The 17,301-nt window shown below is 44.4% G+C and overlaps 2 protein-coding genes across 2 annotated transcripts; both read right to left on the bottom strand.

Moving 5' to 3' along the window:
* Nucleotides 1-1,314: 1,314 nt before the first annotated feature.
* On the bottom strand, nucleotides 1,315-4,282 carry LOC309331131 (uncharacterized protein; the record flags this gene model as incomplete). The annotated part of the gene is made up of 4 exons (XM_081843197.1): nucleotides 1,315-1,395; nucleotides 2,025-2,150; nucleotides 3,321-3,502; nucleotides 4,255-4,282. 3 exons carry the CDS (start codon nucleotides 4,280-4,282, stop codon nucleotides 2,046-2,048), a joined length of 315 nt encoding a protein of 104 aa, XP_081699323.1. The 3' UTR covers nucleotides 1,315-1,395; nucleotides 2,025-2,045.
* A 1,839-nt stretch (nucleotides 4,283-6,121) lies between these two features.
* On the bottom strand, nucleotides 6,122-15,631 carry OOSP3 (oocyte secreted protein family member 3; the record flags this gene model as incomplete). The annotated part of the gene is made up of 9 exons (XM_081853986.1): nucleotides 6,122-6,458; nucleotides 7,162-7,371; nucleotides 7,841-8,024; nucleotides 8,501-8,612; nucleotides 9,077-9,248; nucleotides 11,185-11,288; nucleotides 12,246-12,358; nucleotides 12,973-13,151; nucleotides 15,562-15,631. 9 exons carry the CDS (start codon nucleotides 15,629-15,631, stop codon nucleotides 6,193-6,195), a joined length of 1,410 nt encoding a protein of 469 aa, XP_081710112.1. The 3' UTR covers nucleotides 6,122-6,192.
* Between the last annotated feature and the right edge of the window lie 1,670 nt (nucleotides 15,632-17,301).

Here is a 17,301-nt window from a genome sequence, read left to right on the forward strand (position 1 = left end):
GTTTCAAGATTAAGAGAGTAATGACATAAGTTATTACAACAAAAAAGTTTAGAATGGTATTCTGAGCAAAAGAGCAAGGACTACACAGAGCTATGCTGGGATTTGTCATTGGAAATGCAAAAGAAGCAATTAGATAATGGAAATTATATATGACATTTAAAGGTAAAGGTAAAGGACCCCTGACAATTAAGTCCAGTCGCGAACGACTCTGGGGTTGTGGCGCTCATCTTGCTTTACTGGCCGAGGGAGCCGATGTTTGTCCGCGGACAGTTTTTCTGGGTCATGTGGCTAGCATGATTAAGCCACTTCTGGCGAAACCAGAGCAGTGCACAGAAACGCCATTTACCTTCCTGCTGCAGTGGTACCTATTTATCTACTTGAATTTTGATGTGCTTTTGAACTGCTAGGTGGGCAGGAGCTGGGACCGAGCAACAGGAGCTCACCCTGTCACGGGGATTCAAACCGCCGACCTTCTGATCGGCAAGCCCAAGAGACTCAGTGGTTTAAACCACAGCACCACCCGTATCCCTAAATATGACATTTAGACCTATCTAAATCTCTGGCCACTGTGGCATAATCTTTGTAGTACATTGGTTTCAATGCAACATAGTGCATTTTTATCCTAGGATAAGATGGGGAACTTATCCAGATGTTGTGGGACTCCACTTCCCACCAACACTACCAACATGGCCAGTGGCCAGGGATGATGGGAGCTCTAGTCCAACAACTTATGGAGAATATAAAAAAATAGTCCTGCTGGATCACAAAAAGTCCCATATAATCCAGCATCCTTTTCTGACAGTGGCCAACCAGAGTACAACAGCACTTTCCCTGTCTGCAGTTCCCAGCAGCTGGTGCTCACAGGCATACAACCTCTGACACAGAAAGTAGAATATAACTATCATGACTGGTAGTCATTGATAGCTTTCTCTTCCATGAATTTGTCTCTTTCTCTTTTAAAGCCATCCAAGCTGGTTGTCACCACTACATCTTGTGGCAGCAAATTTCATCCTACATTCAACTTCATTGGATTGGCCCTGGGTTTTAGTATTCTGAGGGAGAACCCTTGTCCTCGAAAGGCAAGTGAGAGTGATGAAATAGTACACAGTCTAAAGTTAATATCCAAGAGTTTGGTGAGCATAATAAACAATGGAGGGGGGAAGGGCAAAATCACAGTGTGTGCTCTTAAGTGGGTGGGTGGGAAGTCACTAGTCTCCACAAAGGGAGTTTGTGGAGTTAGTACCTGAAGGAACTGAAGTTCCTTCAGGTACTAAGTTCAGGTACTAAGGATTTAGGCTCAGGGCAAAAAAGTCTAGTTGCAGATTTCTGTTTGACTTCAATGGAACTGAGGAAATGCCAGGCTTCCATTCCATTCTTGCCTCAGGAGGCAATGGGCTGTGAAGGAAAACAGAAGCTCAGGTTCTTCTCATAAGCAGTCAGCAGTCAGCCTTGTTGTCCCAGCCTTTTTGCATCTCTTCCTCCCTTCCCCCTTCATGTCTGATTTAGCTAGAGCCTGCCTAAAAATGCCTTATCTGTGGCCACCACACCATGGGTGTAACCTTTAAGCATATTTACTTCCCAAACAGGGCCATTGAACTGAGAGGGGGATACACATTTACATCTTCCTGCCTTCCTGCCTTCCTGCCTTGTAAGTCAATTGGACTCTTATAAAGAAAGCTATAAAGGAAAATGTGCAGGCAAGCCTTAACCTTCTAAGTCAGATAGGCCAGCCTGGAGTGTTTTTCTTATTCAATCTCTGTAGGGTCCCCCCCCCCTACAGAAATGCAGCAGTACAGTGCAGTCCCCTACCTGTGTTCACAGTTAATCATATTTTATTATATTCCATCACTTGTATGAGTCTGGGATGTGATGGTGTTTGGTGCAGGGCATTAGTGACCAAAATAGCATGTGCCTCTATCACTGTCTCCAGCCTCCTCTACTCCAACTCATTAATCTCTGACCTTGCTATTTCCTACATCACTTGGCACCCACTTCCTCCTATAATAGAAGACTAGCAAACTTACCGCATCCTAATCAGCGGTGGTCTATCTACACACAGCTTTGCATCCAAAGGCTGCCATGGAAATGCAAATAAAGAATCCCAGGGAAGTTAAAACCAGGAGATTGTTACGCATGACTGTACAACACTCCTTCAAAATAGAGCATGAGACAGTGAATGAGATGGTCGTTCTGTTACCCTCTGCTCAAAGGAGAGCCTTATTGACAGCCTACTCTGAGGTACAGTACATTTACTTAGATGTGAGTCCCATTGATTTTAAGGTACTGGAAACACAGGTCTGCAAGCCTTGCAATTCTAGATCATAGGAACAACATAGGAAACCATGGTTCATCTAGTTTAATATTGTTTACATTGACTGGCAGAGTCACTCCAGGGTTTCAATGTAGGGGGAAAATCACACAGAAGCATATTGCCAGAAAAGGCAAAAGAAACAAACAAACATATGGCACAGTAGCTGAGGCACATGCTGCTTATGTGGCTGAAGATATTTGTACAGTACAGACTTAAACAGTACAATTCCAGGGAAGCTGAAAAGTGCAATTCTGGAGGGGAGCTAGGCATCTCTATAGAAGAATTCCTAGGACTTTCATCAGAGTATGGCTGCTTCCCGGTGGGTGGTTCCTAGTGCTACCCTACTGCTTTTCCATTGTAAGCTACCAGCAGATGACAGCATCAGGAGCACTGAGTTTTTTCTAGATGTGCATCCTTCTTTTTTATGTTCACACCAGTAGGTGCAGCATGACATAGCTGCTATGGGTGGGACATTTGCAGCTCAGCACATGTTCATTGGTGTTGTTTTTTAAATAATTTTTTTTATTAGGAATTCCAACATGGCAATTTTAACAAAAGTGCATAATCCCCATTATCCCCCCATTTCCCAATTTTACTTTCATGTTAACTTGTCGTTTTAGGGGTTGTTTTTAAAAGTCTGGAATGGATGAATCCATGTTGCATTCATTTCTATGGGAAAGTGTGCCTTGGTTTTGGAATGCTTTGGTTTTGGAACGGACTTCTAGAACGGATTAAGTTCAAGGACCACTGTAGTGCATTTGCACCTAGATGCTTTGACCCCAGAAAATGAATTTTCTTCTTGTAGAATGTAACTTGTGGGTGCGTGCATGCTATTTATTGTATGCATCTAAACAAGAGAGGGTGCCCAGCATTATACTGGCAATTAATAACTCCCTACCCACCACCCCTCCGATGCAGCTTCCACATCTGTATGTCAGTAGCACTGTTTATCCTAAAGTAGTGTTCATGGAGGAAACAGAGACCTGGCTTGGACACAGGAAGTACTCACTGCAACCTGATGCCCCATTTCACAGTACTCCTCAATTCTACTGCACCTTAAGTTCCCATAACGGGGATTGAACGGTATGTCTTCCAAGTAGAAAACATTGATCACAGCCACCACAATTGTGCAGGTAATGTAGATGACAAGACAGGCTCTCACCTGAAAGAGAAGGGCGAATGGTGCCACTTCTAGGAATGTGGTTACCCAAGAACTTTATTGACTCCCGCCCACCCCCACCAGACCCATGTGTGGCCTGAGTGAAGCAGTACTGCCACACAGTGGCGATGCTGGTGCTGAGCAAGCCAAGAAGGAAGCACAGGCAGGGATTTCTGCTGCTGGGACAGGGTGTGTTCCCAGCACCGGTGCTTTTCTGCCCAGCGTAAAAAGAGGTTCCACCATGGGTGGTGGGTCAGCCCCAGAGGAGCAACACCAAAGGGCATTTCACCTTTGGCGCATCACGTCAAGGAGATCTTTGGGTGAAGGACGGTATATAAATTTAATAAATAATAATGATAATAATTTTCAATCCTGCATGTTCAGTTGGGAATTGAGCAGGGGAAAGTGACCTGCCTCTATGTGTGATCTCCCTTTAAAACAAAGCATGTTTTGGGGTAATTTGGGTTAATTTGTTACCCAGTGCAAGATTTGGGATGGTGTGGTTGGTTCTGCTGATCGGGGTGCCAGGCTACGGGGGCACAAAATTGAGGATCCATTTGGGGGCACCAAATTTTGGCCTCACACAGTGCACCATATTATGAAAGATTACCCAAGTCCACTCCTGTGTTACCAAATATTTGTATGGTGGTAATGCTGCTGTTGCAAATCCACTTCATATCAGGCTGCAACCTGGTAGTGGGGCCCACCCCACCAGACATAGATCAAGCAATAGAGCATATTTGGCTGCTGGTGGCCTGGGGGATTTAAGCTGTGTACACATTACCATTTGTTCTGGCTCGGTATTCTCCCATTGCTGGTATCTGAAGCATGACATTAGTCACAATCAATATCTACCCTGTAACCACATGACCTGGAAAGCTGTCTGTGGACAAACGCTGCCTCCCTCGGCCTGAAAGCAAGATGAGCGCTGCATCCCATAGTCACCTTTGACTGGACTTAACCGTCCACAGGTCCTTTACCTTTTGCCTTTACCTACCCTATAGTTCCTTGAGAAATACTGCTATTGGATGCCTTCTTCCCCTCAAATTAGCTTCCATCCAAAGGTAAGGCACATTCGTGTCACAATTAAGCAGAAGAGTACACCTTTGAGATAGTCATTACATATGCACGTCAAAAGCAGAGTAAGCTGGGACAAGGAACTTCCTTGTCACAGGCAATCCTGCTGTTATTATTCTGTGCCTCTCTGCTACCACCTGTTCCTCAAGCTGTTTATCCAAAGTAACCTCAGATGACACATTTTGTGGTTTGGAAGCATAAAGTTAAACCGCTTACTCAAAGTGGTTTTGTTTTATTTACAATGATAGAGAAAATAGGGGGTTTGCTTTATTTATTATGAAAGACATTTGAACAAGAGAAGGAAGAGAGATAGCAACAGACAGGCAGAAAGGGATGGGTGAGGAGTGATTTGCAAATCCTCTCCTTTAGCACCAGTAACTTCTAGTCCTGAGGCTCCTGAAAGCATTAGCATGTTGTTGTTTTTCCTCAGCTGGTCTTCATTGGGGGAAGGCTCATCTTGAAGTGAGAAAGGACTGCAGAGGAACAGCATTCCCACCCTACCAATATCTCCTGACTGCTACCCCACATTAGTGTTGCATGACAAAGGCAGGTTGGGAACTCCTCTTATTAGTCCCCCTAATTTGTAGTTATTCTGTCCTGATTAGCTGACTCAGAAGAAGAGGGCAGCAAGCTAGGAACTTAAACAGTTTACAAGAGAAAGTGGCCATGTTTGTTTTTTGTGGCAAAGATCCCATGGGTCTGCCTATCTTCCAGCTTGCATATCTAAAGAAGCATACACATGATCACATAGAAATATGAGTGGGTGGTGTAAAATTCATAATGACCTCCAAAAAGGGGTGGGCAAATCTGTCAATTTTGATTTCTTTCCATTTCACTTTTTCCAAATACAGTGGTACCTTGGGTTAAGAACTTAATTCGTTCTGGAGGTCTGTTCTTAACCCGAAACTGTTCTTAACCTGAAGCACCACTTTAGCTAATGGGGCCTCCCACTGCCACTGCACCGCCGCCACGTGATTTCTGTTCTCATCCTGAAGCAAAGATCTTAACCCGAGGTACTATTTCTGGGTTAGTGGAGTCTGTAACCTGAAGCATCTAACCTGAGGTACCACTATATTTAAATCAGTATGCAAAAAAAAAAAAAAAAGTCCCAATGAAAACCTATCAGCATGTTAGTGCAAATTTCTCCTAATATACACAGATTTGTATGCAATTTTCCCATCTAGACACAGTTTTCATAGCACAATTTCCCCCAATATACTTTTTTGCATGTTATTTTCACTCACATATGCAGTATTATGCACAAATTACTTCACTGGAGAACCACATTGCAAAATTTGGACAAGAGTGAATTTCAAAGGATGGCGCTGCTTCAGAACTCGCATAATTTCAGGAACTGTGAATTTGGTAGGTTCACCTTTCAATGCAAACTGAACCACCTTTCTCCCTCATTACTTTCCAATTTCGAAAAGGTCCTAAGGTCTTTCACAGGCACCACTAGGCAAGCAATTTCTAGAGAGCAGAGGAATACATCCATGGGCCTGCCCTTCCATTTTTGTTTTTAACTCTCCACTTCAAATCCCTTGTGTACAGTTTTTAATAAAATACCACCACACTTTTGTGTTTTTGCACCGTCAATCATTTATTTGTTAAACAGCTGAATCTTCGGAGAGAAACCATTTGCCCACTAGCTGCTGGCTGCTCTCCTGTCAGGTCTCTTGGAGATAGCTCTGGATTTGCCAGAGGTAACAACAGCTACTGAGCCAGTTGCAGCAGGTGCCATGGCAACGGCACTAACTTCCACCAAAGCTGCACGGATGGTCTTCATGCGATATCCACGACGGGACCGTCTGCTGGAGCAGTAGCAGCCCATAATCGACAGAAATATAATGAAGGCACAGGTAGTTATTATGACCAGGGTGGCAATGGAGAAGGGGAAATGGAGGAAGAACCCTATTGGCGGAAGGGAGGGAAAAGAGGAGTGTCAACAGAGGCAGTTCACAGAGATGTTATAAAGTTGGTTGTTCCTTACTTCATCCACATCACAGAACTATTTGTACTTCAAAATTTAGAAAGGCACTGTGCAATAAAATACAGAGCTTACTGGGTGTCAAGGCTTTTAGACCTACAGGCCTCCAGTCTCAAAGTAACTGGTTGCTGCTTTTCAGTGGCAAGGAAAGTATACTCTGCCAATGCCAAAAGGCACTTTTGCTGGGGGCAAATGCAGGTTTTGGATCTGAGCCCAGGCTCAAATCAAGCCTTACAGAAAGGGGACGTCATCTACAGGCCCTTTTCCACACAGCAGTTTATTGCGGAGTTGGTGCTGTTCACACCTAGTTGTCTTGCACCATGTCTACACAAAACAATGCCATCCCATATGGCCCAAGTGACAGAACCTTGTTCAAATCTCATGGAATTCCTAGGTGACAAACTGAAGGGCCTGTCCCCCTGCTATAAAATGCAAGAGGGCTATTTTTTTATTCCATCTTATTTCACTCCTAAATATTATGGCCAAAACCATGCCAGGATTTTGTGCAGCTCAATTTGGTTGTTTCATGTTAACATACATAATTAGTCTTGTCAGTTTAAGTCATTGCTGTGCTGAAAAATTTATCATTGTGTTTGGACCATTCTCTATTAATTCTGAAGCTCTTACCAGATCCTTCCTTCACTCTCTCCCTCACGATAATAGTCACCCTCTGGTTAGCAGGCAACTCAGCAGCCTGGGGAGCCTTGAGTGTGGCATAGCTGGTCACCACAGACATCGTCTCAGAAGTGCTGATGTCATTCAGTGTGGAGGAGCTGTTTGTTGGCTTTCCTTTCAGTGCAAGGGGACCAAGCTTGAGGTTGGCTTCTCCAGACAATCCTGCAAGGAGGAAGCACAAATCAAAGGCTCACGAATACAGACCTACTCGCCCATTTGTTGTCACCCCACTGCCTTAACACAGTATTTTCAGCCTTCTCTGTACAGCTCTTGTATAGAAATGAACAGGGCAAGCTGTTTTAACTCTCCTCCAAATATAGGTCATGGTTGGAAATGTTGTTCCCAGCATTTATGGTGAAACGAGCAAGTGAAGCCATTCAAGTTACAAATAAGTGGCTGCTTCTGTTTGGGCGCCAAATGGAGCCAGTTGACCAGCGGAAGTCAACATGGTGTCCTTCAGACATAGACTACAATTTCCATCCATCCCTGACCATTGACCATTGTGACTTGGGAATACTGGAAGTTGGAGTCCAACTGCAGCTCTGCAGTAGGCAGTCATTCTTTTGAACCTTTTGATTAGCAGGTACATAAAGTCAATGATACAAAATAGGTTTTAGGGAGAGGATTTCACCTTTCTTCTGCTGTTGCCTTCTCTTCCTCTTCTTGCTCTCACATCCACTAGGAGAACCACAACAGGAGCAATCTCCTCCTTCATAGGAACTCCATGATGCAGTAGTGAGGTCATAGGAGCATGCCTTGTTGCGAGGGTCCGCAGAGCCAACAGGCACCGCCTTCAAGTGACATATGAGGTAGATCTAGACAATCAAATTAGGTTGTACATTAGGTTGTCACTCTGTTCCTAGCATTTGTAGGCTAGGGAGGACCTTGCAAAACTAAATCTGACACACACAAGGGCAGGTTCATCAACCCAGTGGCAGAGTGCAAATGCCTGGCATGGAGACTCAAAGACTCTCACCAGCACCGCCCAAACTAGGATGCATCTGATATTGTGGATGTGCCATTCAAGCCCCTTGTGAGATAAATGGGGGGATAGGACAACACGGCCCATGGGCCCTCACAGGATGGGAAAATTGGAAGGCTAACAGAAGGATGCCCTCATCACTCACACAGACTCATTGACGTGAGGCAATGTCTCATCCATAAAGTTGACATTAGATTTTCCACATGCTTACTAACTCCACTGTCCCCCCAAACAGCAGTTGACCATAAAACTAGTGTAGTACTAGTCCCACATCAGAGGTTCAGTTCCCTCCCCCCCTTCCCCCTCAACCTGGTGGTTGGAGGCCCCAATGAAGGTGAATGTGTCCAGCTGGAGGCGACGGATTCCATCTTCCTGCGTGGGGAGGAAACGGGAGTTGCTTTGCTGCCCATCTACAAGGCACCTGCAATGCAGACAGAAGCAGGCATGAATGATCTAATTTCCTCCATCCTATTATTGGCATGAGTGCCACACTCATGGCAGAGCTGGTCAATTTCTAAACAAGCTAAACATCTATCTTTCAAGAAAAAAGAAGAAGCAAACGTACTCTTATTTCAACAGGCATATAGTGTTTAATATCTCTTCCTTTCTTTGCACAACGACAATTTGTAGCAAACTCTGGATCCAGCTAAACAGAATGGCGGCGGCAGCACATGGCTCTGCTGGTCAGCGCTGAAGGGAGCTGCCCTCCAAAAACATCTGGAAGGCCCACAGCTTTGCCACCCCTAGCTTCGCCACTCCTAGCTCAAGTCCCATTTTCAATTAACTTCAGTGTTGACTGTGGTCACAGCCATAGAACTGATTCCAGTTTTCTTTTCCCCTGTTGCCATTCCCCTATGCCAGGGCCTGCCACTCCCTATCTCCTACCCATGGTTTGTGATGACTTCGTATTTCACAGAGGACTCAGCGTTTGGCCGGGCAACACACTCATCAATGTAGATCTTCAGAGGAACGTGGCTGCCCTTCCTAACTGATGCTTGGATGTTGATTAGATCCCCAAGATAGTAAGTGGGGTCAGACCTAGGTGCAGACCAGGTACCTGGAAGGAAGAACATAGAATCATTACATAGACGTCAGTAAGAAGCAAGGCAAGAGCCACAGAACTACGAGCTCCCTTGCTAGAACACAGCACTTCACCTGCCAGTATTACTTCCAGGTTATTTGGAAGGACTTGGATAAGATTTCTTTAATGGGCCACTTCTGTGTAAGCCATTTCCTCCTTGCTGCTGTCCCTTCTCCATTTTGAAACAAATTTCTATTGGTTTTTAAACAAATGCAATAACCATTAAACACTTAGCAAGCAGCACATCTAATGGTGTTTGTTTTATCCGCTGTCTCTAGTCGTACACTTACACATTCCACATTCAAACATACTGCATAATGTAACCTCTCCACTGACTGATCAGCTGAGGAGGGGCCTATGTGTCTGTGCATGTATGTGTTCTGCAGGAGCATGAGGTGCCCATGCCCAGCCCTGGCAATTAGCCCCTAGTGCAGTGGTTTTCAACCAGTGTACAGTGGCACCCTGGGGTGCCTTGAATGATGGCCAGGGGTGCCACAGGCAACAGTGGCCTCCACCCCTCTCTTTCCTCCCCTCCCTCCTCTGATGCCTTCTCAAGTCTCTGCTTCTCAAAGGCTTGCACAGCTGTTTTTTGCACCAGCCCTGGCCACAAGCTCCCCAGGCGAATGGGGCCTCTGGGGCCAGCCAGGGGGTACTGGTTGCCAGGAGCTGAAGTGGCCTTGGAGTAAGCAAGTGGGGCGAGGGAGTCCAGCCAGCCAGTCCACCATCCCTTCCTGTTGGGAATGGACAGACAAGTGGGAGGCCGGACAGGCAGGTAGGCAGACAGGCATTGCACTGGCCTTGTGTTTGCTGTGTAAGGCCTGCCTGTGAGCTGAGTGCCAGGTGCTGAAGGGGAGCCTTTCCACCATGCTGGCCTGGTGGCACCCACCGCTGCCTCCCAAGATGAGAAAGATGGTGGCCTCACATTCACCTTCATCTAAGTCTCCATTGCGCTGCTAAGGCTTGAGGCATCCTCTTCCCAGGCTCCTGTGGGGCGGCATGAGGAGGCACCTTTCTTTGGGGTGGGGGGCAGCTCAGAGACCAGGCGCAGCAGCAGTGGCTGCCCAGAGGACTCCCAAGAAGAGTGGAGAGGGGACTGAGGGAAAACTCCACAAGGGAGGGTGTTTGAAAAAGGGTGAGAGGCTGCCAGCTCTGCAGGCAAGGGATGACATAACTGGGCTCCTGAGTGCCACAGGGGTGCCACAGAAAGAAGGTAGTTGGTCAAGGGAGCCATGGACTCAAAAAGGTTGAAATATTAATAAATGATGGTCATGATGATTTATTTATACCCCACCCATCTGGCTAGGTTTCCCCAGCCACTCTGGGCGGCTTCCAACAAAATATTAAAATACAATAATTCATTGAATATTAAAAGCTTCCCTAAACAGGGCTGCCTTCAGATGTCTTCTAAAAGTCAGATAGTTGTTTATTTCTTTGACATCTGGTGGGAGGGCATTCCACAGGGCGGATGCCACTACTGAAAAGGCCCTCTGCCTGGTTCCCTGTAACTTTGCTTCTCACAGTGAGGGAACCGCCAAAAGGCCCTCAGCATTGGACCTCAGTGTCCAGGCAGAACAATGGGGGTGAAGATGCTCCTTCAGGTATACTGGGCCGAGGCCAAGGGAACTGGCCAAGGGTGAATGCAGCCTGTGAGCCAAAGACCACCAGCCATTACTGTATAAAAGCTTACACACCCCCCCCAAAAAAACCTTGCAAATGGTGCAAATGGAACACGTGTCCACCAGAAGCAAATGACCCTATAAGAAAACACCTTTTGTTTCCCAAATAAACTATTGTCACCTCTCTCCAACTAATGTTTAATCAAGTGGGCAACTCTGTTCCTAGGTTTAACTAATATTGCAGCTTACTGTAAATTGGAGAGAGGCATGCTAGCCAGCTGATTAAGAGCACTCACTGTCATAGACTTCAAGGGCAAACTCCAAGCGCTGATTTTCCATCACGGTGGATTTGAAAGGGATCCATGTGGGCTGTATTCCAAGTGAGGAGACATTCCATGACCTAGAAGAGAAACCAGGTTTCATCTACTTCCTTCTTATATAATTCAGAAGGCTTATTGCTCTTTCTGTAGGACAGATCTTATGCATCACATGCCTCTTCTTTCTTTTTGCATGCTGTTATTATCCTTGTAGGCCCCCAAAGTACATGGTGTTTTAGCAGCTGCAGACTAAATTGCCACACTTTGCTAAGGATCAAACCTCAGGGATAGACACCAAGACATCTCAACATCTCCTTAACACAATCCATCCATTAAAACATTCTTCCTAGAATGAAAGATGCTACCTTGGCCAGATAGCTAATGGGAGAAGCTAGATCCACACATTTAAGTATTTGGAGACCAGATGTGATCAAAAGCATAAGAGGCATGCTGCCAGAGGCGTTGCAGACCCCTCAGACTTTGCATCTGTTTGGGGGCTGTTTGTGATTTATATGACAAAACAATTTCATGGTTGGCATATTCCTACTAAACATGATTTTATCTGGAGACATTTATGAGTCCTGGATATATTTTGTATACATATGAACCTTGTATCCCATGACTGAATATATGCTACACATTTATGCTACTCATTCTTTTTCTAGCTCTTTTATTTTTATTCTCCTCGGGGCTTTTTTTCCAGCCAGAACTCTCCGGAACTCAGTTCCGGCACCTCTAAGGTGGGTGCCATGGCCATTCTAAGAGAACAAGTTCATGGTGAGTTCTAGGACCTCCCTTTCTAGAAAAACAGCACTGATTCTCCTTACCGTTATGACTGGGTTTTTTTAATTTAAAAAATGTATTTTAGTTTGCTACTTTGCTTATTGTCTTTTGCAAATCTGAAGAAGAAGAAGAAGAAGAAGAAGAAGAAGAAGAAGAAGAAGAAGAAGAAGAAGAAGGCCCCACCTTCTTTTCTTACATTAATGGGATAGTCCAGCATCTCTCACTTGCACAATATTCCTTCCAGAACCAAGACTTACCTTAGGTAGAAACAATCTATGGGATGTGAGAACTGACTGGTCCGGATCACACCATTTGCAGCGGAAGGTATGTAGTAGAGAACATTTCTATAGTGGATACGGTCTGGGAGGAACTAGGAGCCAGATATAAGTTGTAAGTCTTTAGGATCTTTTACAAGACTGTGAAAGAGATAGCATTTCAGGAAAACCCAATGTTATCGAGCCTATATAAACTCCCAGTCTTCTTACCACCCAGCTGTTCAAAGCAGAAATCAAAGCTATGCAGTACAGAGGCAAGTGCAAACCCCTCAAAGTCCACTGAAGCTGTCATCTACACAGCATAATGCTAGAATGTTAAATTTATATTTTGGTGTCAAACTGCTATGACACAATCAGGTTAGATTTCATGAAAGAGCATTTAAAGAAATTCTGCTCATCACCCTTTGCCCCCCCCCTTCAGTTCATCCTCTATTTAAAACCCCATTCAACTCATCCTCTATTTAAAACCTTTTCTTATGAGGCAATAATCAATATTTTATTTATAAACATATTTATGGATATATTTTTAGCCAATTTTGCGGGCCCCCCCTCGCCTGCGCCCCTGGTGGGGGCTCACCTCACCACCCCCTAGCTACAGCTCTGTATATAACCCAGACAAGTCACAAAGGATCCTGGAATCCTAGATTTGGAAGGGATCTTTGAGATCCATCTAGTCCAGCTTCCTCAATTCTGTGTAGGCTTTTCTTACTTCTCTGATGGCTCCACATGCATGGAGAGGGTATTCGAGCTGCAGCACATCTTGATAAACAGCAGTCACGGAACAGCCAGATCCCAGGGTCAGTTCATGAACGCCAACAGCCACACCCGTCCCAAAGAGATCCACCGGCACTGTGATCAATACGTGCGAGCTGCCGCATGACACAGACACTGCAGAAAGCACAAGGACGGGTCATTTAGTGAACACTGACACACATCATTTTACAGTCATGAACATAACCAATATGTTACTGTAAAGAATATGGCAGCTAGTAGGCCAAGCACCCTCTCGGCCCTGCATCTTGCTTTCCACAGTGGCTAACCAGACGCCTATTGAAATCCCTGAAATAGGATGCCAGAGAGAGTGGCAGGTGATGGGGGAAGCAGCAAACATCATCACCTTGGTTGGCCTAGTAGGGCCATGCTATGATGCACTGGGGTTGTCACACCATCCTCCCTTCTTAATTTTAAGAATTTGCAGTTAGGGAGCAGTCGGAGAGATACGTACACAGTTACAGATGCTTCTTTTGTTTGTTTTTTACTTTTAAAAAGTTCTCTTTTTCTAAAATAAAACAGACCTATTGCCAAGTAAATGGGTTCAGCATCAGGTCAGCAGAAGCAAACCCCAATGTATTCCTGTGCTCCTGGTAGTGCTATCATTCATCAAGCGAGTTTCAGCTTAAAACATGAAATTGCACATGTTCAGAGACTTGCTTTTTCAAAACAAAACAACAACAACAACAAAACCACAGAGGGAAACTTGGCCATCAGGCTGAAAAGAGTTCCCCAGAAGGTCACAAAGTCAACTTTAAGGACTCAAAAAATTGTTAATTACTTTTGACATTATATTTAATAACATCCTGTGGTGACATTTTGATGGCCCCACCCCAGATGGACCTACAATTTGTGCGTGTTTCGGAGAATGGAAAGTTTAGCCTATCAAGAGAAGCTGTGTGTGTGTGTGTGTGTGTGTGTTTGAATAAGAAAAAAGGCGCTGGTACTCACTATGAAGTTGTTACAATAAGTGCCACATCACTGATTTTCTCAGTGGTGGCTATCAAGTCTTTTATACATTGTATGTGTTTGGATTATTAATGTATTTGGATGACTTTGTATGATTTTATGATTTTATTGTTTAAACTTATGCCAATAAAGGCTAAGAGTGGCTGGGGAAACCCAGCCAGATAGGCGGGGTATAAATAATAAAATATTATTAATAACAATAACAAGTGCCACTCTTTTAACATTTGGGAGGAAAGTTGCTGGTGCTGCATACCCTTGAGTACCCCCAGAAAAGAAAACACTGACGAGAAGTATGCTAGAAGCAAAGGATTATCACCTGCGACCTTGGATTGGGTGGGCCCTCCAGCCACTAGGCAAAACTACCCAAAGGAATGGGTTTTCTTCACACCCTCCAAGCACTAGCCAATAATACCCGATTTAACTTCTATCTACCTAGTGCACCACCTAAAATCTATCTTCAGCTTTATTAATATAAAGCCTACCACATATTTCTCTTGAGGTCTGCCTCACAGCAATTCAATGGATTCTGCTTTTGGCTGGACTAGAGCCTAAGTAACTGCTGACATTTAAGTTTTCAAAATAATAGTGAGGAATGGCTCCTTTTGTTGCTTTGTCCAAGTTGTCCAGTGTGCAGCTGGAAACCTGGTGCAGTGCAGTCTAATTAATGGCCTTCCTCTTTGTATGCTTCCTCAGAGAGGAAGCCCCACAGAGGTCACAGCCCTTACCCAAGCCTGATTCAACAGAAAGCTGCTGCTGCCCCACCTTCCAGTGACCTTTGGGGTCTTTTTCATGGCCAGTTTCCCCACTCCCACTTCTCATTTTGTGAAACATACCATAGTTTTCCGTGTATAAGATGCCACCATGTATAAGACACCCCCTATTTTGGGGGACTCCAAATTAAGAAAACACCCCTCAGCACTACCTGTGTATAAGACGAGCCCCAATTTTAAACCTATTTTTTTGGTAAAAAACCCTAGACTTATACATGGAAAAATACGGTAACTCATATGTTTGCTCATCACATCCTGGTTACTCCATCCAATAACATTCTGGTATTTCTATCATAAAGGGCTTTTCTCTTCCTCATTCCACATCTATCCCCCATTTTGAGTAACAGCCTGTCTGAAGAAGAGTTCTGGAAGATTCAAATGTTTCCCCTCACCCATTTTAGTTAGCCCTAGCTAGTAAAGCTAGCCTGCTAGCATGAAACAACCTCCCCATGAATTCAATGCAAGTTAAAGAAAGTTGTCCAGCTATCTCCACTTAGATCAGTCAATCAATCCAGGCCAGTACCAGGCAGCTTCATAGTAAACATTTGCCACCAATCACTGCCCAGACTAGTTTTTTAATGACCTTATACCTTGGCTGGTTTCATAACAGGAGGAATTTCCTCTAAGAACAACACAAAGCATCTAACAGCAAAGACAAAGTCAACACCTATTAAAACCAACCCCATGAGAGTTAGCATACCATTACAAAAAAAAAAAGTTTCAACAGTTCCTAGTTAACCCTTCCACACAAGAGAATTTCAACTTCCCCTTCTTCCCCCAGCATTTACCAGAGTTATTTTGGGCAGAAACAGCAGCAGCTAAAAGAAATAAAGCCCACAGCCGTAGGTGGTTCTCCATCCTTCACAGCTACCAGCCAGGTGGGAAAGAAAGTGTCCTCCTCTCCCATTGGCTCCATTTATAGTCCATGCATTGCTCAGGTGTCTCTGCATTCTCCAATGGAACCTGCTCATTCATAGTTCTATTTCCCTTTCTAAACTAGGTAGCCATTTCCTAGCAATTCATTATGAAACAATTATAATTAATAACCTCAGAGGCGCTGTCCTATGTAAACCGCCTGTGAAAGTTCATCATTGATAGTTTGTATATGGAAGACTTGGTGAGTCCTTCATTCTCAGGCTCGAGGACCAAATGGGGGAGCATGTTGAATCATGGCATATACATATACAACCACTTGGTTGTTTACAGCAATGGAGAGGGGCAGATGCAATCCTAAATGTACTTGTCTGGGAGTATGCGCCATTGAGTCCAATAGGACTAGATGCATGGTTGGGATTGCAGTCCAAGTCTAACTGTGTTCAGTGGGGCTTACTCCCTAGTAAATGGTAGTAATTGAAGCAGTGCAGCAGAAGCCTAAGCATGTCTACTTAGAAGTAAGGCCCACTGAGTTAATTAAGGCTTCCGCCCAGGTGTGTGAATGGGATTACAGCCTTAATCATGGGCAGCTGTTGAGAAGTCAAATGTGTGTAAGATTATTCTGATGTTCCTTTTCAGTTTTTTTCACCACTTTTGCTCTTGAGTACTCAAGTCATAGAATATTGTGTAAATCAAGAGTTATAGTCAGATTGAATTTGTATTTCTCTGCTGTCATTATCTTATATCCAGAAATTTCAGCTTACTTTAGTAGCATGAAATAATACTTCACCACTCCCGTTTACATCCTAAAATACTGTATTTTATTTACTTATTTCACTTATCAGTCACTTTTTAAAAACAAAAAGTAACTGAAAGCCACTTACAAAATAGTACAAAGATTAAAACATGTATGAAGCTAAAACTGAATAAAAACCTTAAAACATATTAAAACATGTGACAGGCAGGTGTAACACATTCCATCCGCTGAAAGAGGCCACAAATACATTGTTGAACACTACTCCAATCTCTGAGCGGTGAGAGATTCCAGGGGTTCCGGGCACTTACCCAGAGTTCGTGTTTCCTTTTGGAATGAGGCACAATGGACACTGTGGTGTCTTTATGATATGTGGTTTATTTAAAAATATATAAGCCCTACACAAGACAGGAGTGCCAGGCGTGCTCTGGCCCATGGGGTCACGAAGAGTCGGACACTAAACGACTAAACAACAACAAATGCTCTACACAAATCTTAAGTGCCTCAGTTGGTTGGATGGCATCTTGTATGCCTCCTTCCGGTAACTCCTGCAGCCAAGCTAGTGCCAAATGTATTGCTCTGCTTTCCTTTGAACCACATCAGCAAGGCTGAGAGGCGAGTCTTGTGGTCTGGGTGGCCCAGGACCTCCACATACACTGCCCAGGTTTGCACTTCGGGGAGGTCATTTCAGTGCTGCTAACACAGCAGTTTGTCTTCACTCATGGAGGTGCACTTCATTGTCTCTAGAGACAGACAGATGCCAACAACCATTTACACATACCGGTATTTGCAAGCTGTGTCTACGATGGAGGGGTTCACATCATTAACACCTGAAGAAGGTCCTGCTTCTCCCTTAGCCATAGCCTTGTATTCCAGTAGAAATGTGACCAATAAGCATCCA

Source organism: Podarcis erhardii (genome assembly GCF_964252035.2).
Source record: "Podarcis erhardii genome assembly, chromosome: 1".
In the NCBI taxonomy this organism is placed as follows: Eukaryota; Metazoa; Chordata; class Lepidosauria; order Squamata; family Lacertidae; genus Podarcis; species Podarcis erhardii.